At 42.4% G+C, this 10,000-nt stretch overlaps 1 protein-coding gene across 1 annotated transcript in view; it reads left to right on the forward strand.

Moving 5' to 3' along the window:
- Positions 1–10,000, forward strand: part of LOC137644878 (zwei Ig domain protein zig-8-like) — a 269,476-nt gene that overhangs the window by 232,589 nt on the left and 26,887 nt on the right. Inside the window, exon 5 of the mRNA XM_068377760.1 lies at positions 911–1,061. Coding sequence (XP_068233861.1) covers positions 911–1,061 — 151 coding nt within the window. The remainder of the gene's footprint in view (positions 1–910; positions 1,062–10,000) is intronic.

The following is a 10,000-nucleotide window of genomic DNA, read 5'->3' on the forward strand; positions in this document are numbered from 1 at the left end:
AATACTCGCAAATTAAAACTAAGCAGCCAATAAACAAAATTTCTTTCTGGCATTTGCTGTCTCGGACGGCAATTTATTGAGTCCATGTCGATGAAGAATTGGTTTCCATGAATGGGCAAGAATTCTTTGCTTTTGGATCTCAGAAGATATTGCTTTATGGTGCCGACAATTCTGCATTATAAATTTGTCATATTTGATAATAATAATGTTTTTTACTGGTAAAATGATAAAATGTCTTTATTAATATTTCCATCCATGGCTATTTCCGAAGTTAAAATATTTGCATATGCTTTTAATCATTAATATAAATAGGAAATAGGATTCGGTCAAGCTTCAAAAGATTTTTTTTATTTATTTATTTATTTATTTATTTATTTATTTATTTATTTATTTATTTATTTATTTATTTATTTAATTTTTGTGTATAGTTTACGGTTTGAAAAGAAATTAAATGTTCACATAAATTTTCACATTCACAAGACTTTATTGATTTCTGATATGCTAGATACTTTGAATAAAAAAAATATTGCTTGCAGTAATCATAATTGCGACGATATGGATACAAATGTGATTTTTTGCCAATAAGTGTTTTGTGCTATACATAGAATATAGTCTTGCCATGGAACAATACAATTTCCTCTAAATTAGAAATTCTATAACCCTTTAAATGCCATTCATGATCTTCCTTTTAATCTTGGATGGATGTTGAGAAAAACCTTCTATGAAAATTTCGTTTAAAATTCCCATATTTATACAATATTTCATTCCTTTTCCCATTTACACAGGCACATTTATTTTTATTTTCATCTGGTGTACATACACTGGAAATAGCCATTTTTTTTTTTTTTTTTTTTTTTTGCTTTTTGCTTTTGAGTCCTAATTTAAAAGAAAAAAAATAATTCTTCGTCAGAGGGTGGCGCTGTGATAGCTGGTCCCTCCGAGATATATGTTGAAATAGGATCACGGCTTCTGCTGACCTGCTGGGTTACAGCCCCTCCAAAACCCCCAGGTCCTTTGACGTGGTATCACGGAAAGCAACCTATTCATGCACATACGGCAAGGTTAGTACATGAGTGACAGTGAGTGAAATTCTCGAATATAAATATAACAGTAAAAATAAAGAGTGGTTTAAGGGGAAATATCCTTGATAAGTCAGACTGATGGCCCTTTGTAGTTCGTTGGGACAGACCAGGTATAATTTTTCAAAAGTTATGGATGAAAACAAGCATTCTGAAAGGGGAACACACACAAGAACACCATCTAGCCTAGCCTAAGGTTTCCCGCTTAAACTAGCCAAGGAGCTGTGCCCTTACATACTTACCTACCGGGGAGGGGGTGGGGCAGCAAACCCCTTTAGCCTGTTATAATCTTATTAACCCTATAACTCAACTATCTGTTTGCTTCCTAAATGACTTCACTTCTGGCAAAGTAACACTAAATCATAGCATTTCGTAAATCGTTAAACTAGTTTTATATTATCTTATTTCAGTCTAAATAGAAAAAAAGGTAACCCATTTGACAAATATTAGGAAAGTTTACACCTGTCCCAACCCATTATTCCTCCAAGGCCACAACGAACTGCATTCACTCCTCAGACTGAATTTAAAACTGAAATGCTTCTATGTGTATTTTTCTAATTTGTAAGTAAAATAGAATTATTACCATCTTTATTAAATTCCTATGCTGTAGATGGGATGTGCAGAAGGAATAATAAGGTCATTACTGTTCGATAGAGAGAAGTAATGTTTATTCCCTTTTAAGAGAAACGTACGTTCAAAATAAAATTTGGCTCCGTAGATTATGTTAAATTTTCCTTTCTCCTTTCAACTAATGTCTTAAATGATTAGATTAAGATTCAATGAAATGATCTCTCTATTATCGATAGGAAATGATAAGAAATCATTAGGAAATAACAAAAACCTTATGCAAATTATCGACAATACACTAATATTATCCAGAAGAGTCTAACTATAGTTAGTCAAGTAATTCAGGACTCTTAATGAAAACAAATATTATTACGAAGAGTAGTGGAAAAGATTATTGACAAATAAAATCAAATGATTTGATATATCAGCTAATGATAATATAGCTAGTGATGTATAATTGATAGTCAGCTGAAGTTGAATATCATTGTTTTTTTTTCTCACTTAGAATTCGAAATGTACGTAACTATAGCTTTATTTATTACGCCATAGAATATTAGATAAGTATTAAATAAAATTGTGGTAGTGGCATATTAGTCACAAGAAAATGCAGTAACATCTCTGCAAACTCAACAATTACTAACAACAGGCGTGCAAGAAGTGGTTATTTTAGATTGCAATGTAATGTAAGTGAAAAACCAAGGTATATCACCTATCTTTAAAAAATATCATCGTCAAGATTGATACCCACTTTAAGAGTCATCGCATACAAGAAGATAACCTTCAGAGTTTACTTACAAATCCCTATCACCATATTGAAATATATTATTTCAAATTACGTATTTGCAAAGTTATCTGGCTGAACATATACATACAAGCTTCAGAAGATATCCTGAAGCTCTACAGCAGCTTTGTGAATCCTACTATGTAACAGATCAGTAGAAGCCAGTTTTGGAAATATTTCTTGCGATGTCTACAAACCTAAGTCGATGGACATCAGCTACATTCAAGATCTCAGATGGTGCCTTTTCTGCAAACATATGGCTGAGAGTGAGAAATTTCCTCTAACAATTAGTCCATTGCAGGAGCATGTTCTAAGAGGAAGTATCCAAGTTTTGGGTGAGGCATCAGTAATCCAACACGCTCTGGTATGGCTATTGGAACACGGCTGCTTCAAGAGCCATGATGGGTAGTTGCAACTAGTCACAACAGAGTGTATGCTTGGGCCTGTGCCAGAAGTCATTATGGAAACGGTGGTGTGCCTTTGCAAGACAAACTGTGTAACTAAAAAAAAGTGCACGTGTTGCTGTGAACTTGCCTTGTTCTGAAATGTGTAATTTTTCATGTGCCTGAAAATGACCTGGAGACTTAGGGCCGATGTTTTATCCATTGTTTTGGCGGGATGCAAATAAAGCAAACCCCATTCTATTGAATCTTACTTACTAGTAATAGTCTCTTCAGAACAAACGTCCTACTTTCGTGCTCTTACAAGTGGACTCTTGTACAGGAAGAATATTTGAAAACAAACATAACCTTAAAACCATTATTTCTTAAGATTAATGCATAGAAAATATACTACAACCCAACTTAACATTAAAACATAAAATATATACCCACAACCTATCAAAACCGTTAGGAGAATCCACACATTAATGTATTAAAATATATGGCTTCTTTGAAATATGAAAAACACGTTTAAATGTGCAAAATTTATCCTATATATATATATATACATATATATATATATATATATATATATATATATATATATATATATATATATATATATATATATATATATATATATATATATATATATATATATATATATATATATATACTGTATATATACATATATATATGTATGTATATATACATGTATATATATACATATATATATATATATATATATATATATATATATATATATATATATATATATATATATATATATATATATATATATATATATATATATATTTGGGCTCAAGCCATGTCGTCCTGATGGAAGTTCCTATAGGGTAGCTTCCTAGGGTATATTACAACTACGGCGATATTCCCAGAGAATTTACCTTAAGGTACCAGAATTCTAACTCCTGGAGCGAGTATCCCTCGTGAAAGGGATATCGCGACATATCAGAGGACGTATTCTAGACACGCCACATGGCAATCTACATCCTGGACAGAGATTTCGTCTCGTAGGAGGTGATTGGCGAGATACGAATTCGGGAAAGAAAAAGGGGAGCCGCTCCCAAGGCTTCCCTATCCTCCGATTCGTATGCGTGCCTGGCGCCAATCCTGGCGCCAATCCTGGTGCCATCTGTATTCCTTTTTGCGTAGCTTAACAACTCGGTGTTTTTTCCTGTTTTTCTCGCAAATCTTGGATTTATTCTACTTTTCATGGCTTCTCCGTCTTTGTTGGCCTCTGATAAGTTAAGTATAATGTCTTTTATGTATAAATATAGGCTCTTGGTAAAATTTTGAGTGATTAATAGGATTAATCTTTGATACAAGAGCCGTAGCCTAAGGAGGCGTCCTGGACGCTGTCGCTCGCTAGGTATAAATTAGTTAGTCAGAGCGATATTCCTGGTTGTTTTGCTTTAATAAATTTTAGCTATTTAGCATTACATAGGATTTCCTTTCGTGCTTAGTATTATTTGGCGAAGTATTCGCCATTCTGGCCTACGCTAGGCCATGTAGCCTAGTCGTTTGGTCCTAGTACTTCATGCATGATTATGGTTTTTCCGAGTGTAATTAAAATTTTATTGAAGCTTTAGGCTATATTTTATACATTTTAGACTGTGTGGAATATTTCCAAGATAGTATACGAGTGAGTTTCGGTGATTTAGGTAATCGATTCTCTTGGTGCCTAGGCTAGTTGCTTATGGAGCCTTAGTATACTTTACCATACTCCCCGGTTGCTTTCTTTTCTTCGGAGAAGGTATGCAATCCCTTTCCCTCTGTTTAAGCCTTGGGCTTATCCCTAAGTGGTTTTTTCCGAATTTATTTTCGATAAAACTATACTGGGGTGTTACTGTACCTTCCTGTTCCTGTAGTATGGTTCAAGAGGGACAGAACAACAGAGTTTTTTAGTCTGAGTCTGTGTTGTCTGTCTTGGGGCTGAGTCCCCCTCGCTGACCTGACACAGACAAAGGGAGCTTAGCTCCCTTAGGTCACTACCGAAGGTTTCTGTGGATATGATTCCTTCTTTTGTGATCTACCAGACTAGTCCTTGTTGCTGTTCTCAGGGGAGGATAAGTTCTTTCCCTGGGAGTAGCAATGCCTTCCTTGCTTTGGTGCTCTGGGAGCTGGCAAGTATTGCTGGCCTTCCCCCTTAGATCTCCCTTAGGCTAAGATAAGTTTCTTGGCTGCGGGTGATCTGTCACTAAAACAAGGTTGGCAGGACCCTCTTGTCCCTTCCCCCTCTTTCTCCGTAATGACCGAGCCATTACTTTACTGTACGTCGTTCTACATCTGGACCTAGTATAGGTTAGGATGTGGAATTGACTCAGCCCCTTGCCGGCCGGCAGAGCTGCTGGCCGGCAAGGGTCTTATGTTTTTGAGTGCTGCCCGGACCTCTCTTGGTCCCTCATCCATGCCTGCCTGTAGAGCCAGACGGCATTGGTCAGGAAGCCTGAATTAGTTTCTCCCCTTCCTTATATGCACTCTTTCGGTTGCCGGGCTTGGAGGTTGTGTACACTCTTATCCCGGCATCCATTCTATTTTTCTTCTAGTGCTGTACCTGACCCGGCTGCCGGCCTATGAGGCCGGCAGCCGGGCAGGTGTAGTCCTCTGCTTCTTTTGCTGCCGGCTGGCATCGGTCTTGTACCTTTGCCGGCCGGCTTATGTCAGCCCTTGTCTGCCTGTCACCAAGAGTGTGGCTGGCAGCTAGGTACTACCTTGTGTAGTTGCTGGCCGGCAGCCATTGCCAGCCAACATTGGCTGTTACCGGCCGGCAGTTGCTGCCGACCGGCACATGCATTTGAACCAGAGTGCTGCCGCCTTATAGCTGTTAAGTAGTATACTTTAAAGCTAGTTGTGGTTTGTGCCGGCCGGCACACATCCCCCTATACTGTACTAGTATTCTTCAGTATAACATATACAGTAAGAAGAAAACTATGGTAAGGGTTTTGGTACAGCACTGTGTCTTCTAACAATATTGTGTTTTCTTGCACATCCCTTTGCTGTTGCCCTACAGATAGGAAGCTGAGTTCTTTCCTGTCTATTATCCAGGATTTTAAAATCATTGCTTAGGTGTGAGCTCCACCTGTTTCTTCTGGAAACCTTCCATTGGTTACTCTAGAAGAGATAAACCATTTTGATTTTATTATCTGGAAGGCTGCAACAATGGGTTGTGAGGGAAACACAAGTGTGTGTCTTTCCTTTCTGAATTGTTATGCTATACTATGCATATCCAGTGATACATAGTTCACTTGATACTCATGGAAATTTCTTCTCTTTACAGAAGGACACTCCGAAGTGGGGAAGTTCTTTCTGCAATGTCAGCAGCAAGAACCTCTGCGGACATGAGTTTTGTAGGAGACACGCAACATACGCTGTCTCCAAGGATGATCTCCGGTATTGGGACCCTCAGGTATGTACTGTGTGCACTAACCTGATTACTGAGACCTTTAATTCCCCTAGGACAGAGGAATCAAGGGATATAGCTAGGAAGAAGCTTCGTACCTGGGTAAGGGGCTTCCAAAAGAACACTTCTGGCCCTTATCTTCCAAGTGAGAAGATGAGGGCGTATCTTTTCCCTAAGGCATCAGCTGATGCAGTGATTCCCCAGCCTCAAGAGGAGATCCCCTAAGTTCAGATCCAGGTGGATGCTGAAGTCGCGGTCGCGATGCAAGACATCCAGTTAGATGACAGGATGTCTGATGTGGACGGGTGTCAGGAGGAAGACCTCCTGGCAGAAGCCCAGGATGAAGTTCAAGCCCCAGACGTTGTAGAGGTAGACGTCGACGAGGTGTCGGCTACTCCGGTTCAGATTCCGGAGCCTATTCCCTCTACATCGGCCGGTCTCCCAGTAGAGCTGGGACAGGCCCTCTCTTCTACTGTTGGAATGATCCAACAAATGCAGAAGGAGAATCAGGAGAAGGCGGCTGCAATGGAACTGCGAATGCAGTGCCTTGCAGAATCACATGGGCCCCAGAAAAAGCTCAATGTGAAAGACCTTCCCTTGTGCTCAGATGCTAACCCATGGAGGTATGCTGAGCACATGCCGATGACGACTGGAAAGATCGTCATCTCAGATAAGCTGGGCTCAGTTCCCCTGGAGGAGGTGGAATTCTGGCCCAGCAAGGCATCATATCCGGACTCTTATGTCCAGCTGAAGAAGGAACCAGCTTCAAAGGAGGAGACAGAGCCGAAGGAGGTCATAGTGATGGACCATGCTAAGGCTCAAGCTCTACTTTCATCCTCGATGAAAGAGATGGGCTTCTCTAACTCAAAGGTAGCCGCATTGAATAGGAAGCTCCCTTCCTTTGTGTCCTCGCCTACTAGAGCCTTCCCCTTTTTACAGAAAGGGTTTCTGGCTGTACTAAAAGCAGTCGAGGCCGGCAAGTCTTGCCCCTCCCTAGAGGAGTGTAAACCCTTGTCGCTGGCCCTGCCTATGGACCACAAAGACTGGAAGGACGTCCATCTTACGTTCTCAGTTGGAAAGTTGGAGGCTGATATTGCCGGACGTCAGTTCGGCAAGGACCTCCCTAAACTGTCTGACTTTCTTTTGCGAAGTGAGTTCGATACAAAAGAAAGACTGACTGCCTCAATGTCTCTTCAGACTACTCTCGAGACGATGGCAAGTGACCCCAAGGTCCATGAAATGTTCATGGTAGTGGCCAAGTCTCATCTGGCCACAGTGACGAAGGACCTTTATGGCTTCGTCAAGGCAAGGAGAGCTTGTAGGGAGTTCGTGTTTACCTCGGCTACGGTGAAGCACGAGCCAAAGAAACTAATCTCCTCCAACATTTGGGGAAAAGACCTTTTCCCTACCGACTTGGTCAAAGAAGTTGTTGATAAGGCCGCCTTGGAGAATAGAAACCTTCTCCAGAAGTGGGGCCTGGCTATCAAAACAAAGTCTTCCCCGGATGAGGGTCCTCAACCAAAGAGGAAGACTATGAAGACTAGGCTACCGTCTCGGCCAGCCAAGCCTCTTAGACAGCAAGAGCAACTGCAATTGCCATTGCCCCCAGTGCCCCAGATCGTGGCACAAACCCCGACCACTTTTCAGTGGGTACCCAGGGCCGTGTCGACACAGTCCACGGCATTCACCCCAGCGTTTGAAGGGCAGTCTACTTCCTTTCGAGCAAAGCCTAGAGGAGCAGCCAGAGGCTCGTCTAGACGCCCCTCAAGGGGAAGGGGATTCAGGGGTGGTCGTGGTCAGGAAGGCAAGACATCAGGACGGCAGTCCAAGTGAGGTGATACCGGTAGGAGGGAGACTTCTGAAATTTCGCGATCGGTGGACCTTCGATCCCTGGGCCCACAGCCTACTCAAGAATGGACTGGGCGGGAGCTGGTACAGCACTCCACCCCCGTGCCTTCGGTTTTTCCAACACTCCACCCCCGTTATGGAGGAGTACGTTCAAGAACTGTTGGAGAAAAAAGGTGATCCGAAGGGTGAAGCCCATCAATTTCTAAGGGAGGCTGTTTTGTGTTCCCAAGAAAGACTCGGAAAAGCTGAGTCATTCTGGACTTGTCGCCACTCAACAAGTTCATAGTGAATTGCAAATTCAAAATGCTAACACTGCAACACATAAGGACCTTACTGCCCAAGAGGGCATATTCCGTCTCTATAGACTTGTCAGACGCCTATTGGCACATTCCAATTAGCCATCGACTCTCCCCCTACCTAGGGTTCAGGCTACAACGAAGACTATACGCCTTCGGAGCCATGCCATTCGGGCTAAACATAGCCCCAAGGATTTTTACGAAGCTTGCGAGCGTAGCTCTCAAACAATTACGCCTAAAGGGAATTCAGGTAGTAGCCTACCTGGACGACTGGTTGGTGTGGGCAGCATCCGAGACAGAATGCTTGCAAGCTTCCAGTCAAGTGATCCAGTTCCTAGAGTACCTAGGCTTCAAGATCAACAGAAAAAGTCTCGACTTTCTCCATCTCAAAAGTTCCAGTGGCTGGGAATCCACTGGGACCTTTTGTCACACCGTTTCTCCACCCCGGCGAAGAAAAGGAAGAAGATAGCGGGTTCTGTCAAGAGACTTCTAGATTCCGAAAGGATATCAAGACACGAGCAGGAGAGGGTACTGCGCTCTCTCCAGTTTGTTTCGGTGACAGACCCAGTGCTAAGAGCACAGCTAAAGGATGCAATCGGAGTTTGGAGAAGTTATGCATCAAACGCGCGAAGAGATCTGAGAAGACCAGCAGCTTCGGCTATGTACTCTTCTCAGGCCTTGGTCCCAAGCCAGACATCTAAAGAAGTCAGTTCTTCTTCAGCCACCTCCCCCGTCGGTGACGATTCACTCAGACGCCTCGAAGGAGGGATGGGGAGGTCACTCTCATCGGAAAAAAGTCCAGGGGACTTGGTCCAAGCTATTCAAGACCTTTCACATAAAACTTTCTAGAAGCTAGGGCAGTGCTCCTTACCTTAAAGAAAGTCTCCCCGCGTCACTCGATCCACATAAGGTTGGTGATAGACAGCGAGGTAGTTGTGAGATACTTGAATCGACAAGGATCGAGGTCACCACCTCTCAACCAGGTGATGTTGGCCGTCTTCCGATTGGCGGAAAAGAAGAAGTGGTACCTGTCGGCAGTTCACCTTCAAGGAGTCCGCAATGTGACAGCGGACGCTCTATCCAGGTTCACACCGATAGAGTCGGAATGGTCCTTAGACCCAGGATCATTCTCCTTCATTCTGAATCAGTCCCAGAACTGCAGATAGACCTCTTTGCGACGAAAGACAACAAGAAGTTGCTCCTGTACGTGCCCCGTACGAGGACCCCTTAGCGGAAGCAGTGGACGCGATGTCCCTCGACTGGAACAGATGGTCCAAGATTTATCTGCTCCCTCCTCACAACCTTCTGTTGAGGGTCCTCAACAAACTGAGATCCTTCAAGGGGTAGCGGCAATAGTGGGCCACAAGTGGCTGAACAGCGTGTGGTTCCTCCTGGCATTGGAACTGTAGCTGAAGTTTGTACCACTACCAGATCCAGTTCTGACCCAGCGAGTCCAGAAGTCAACTGTCTGCGCTTCGTTACAGAAAACCCGGACCCTGCAGCTCATGATTTTCTCTCCCTAGCGGTGAGAAAGCGTTTCGGGATTTCGAAAGCCAGTATAGACTTTCTTGAGGAATATAAGTGCAAATCTACTAGAAGGCAATATGAGTCATCTTGGAGAAAAT

The sequence above is a fragment of the Palaemon carinicauda genome, chromosome 8 (genome assembly GCF_036898095.1).
Source record: "Palaemon carinicauda isolate YSFRI2023 chromosome 8, ASM3689809v2, whole genome shotgun sequence".
In the NCBI taxonomy this organism is placed as follows: Eukaryota; Metazoa; Arthropoda; class Malacostraca; order Decapoda; family Palaemonidae; genus Palaemon; species Palaemon carinicauda.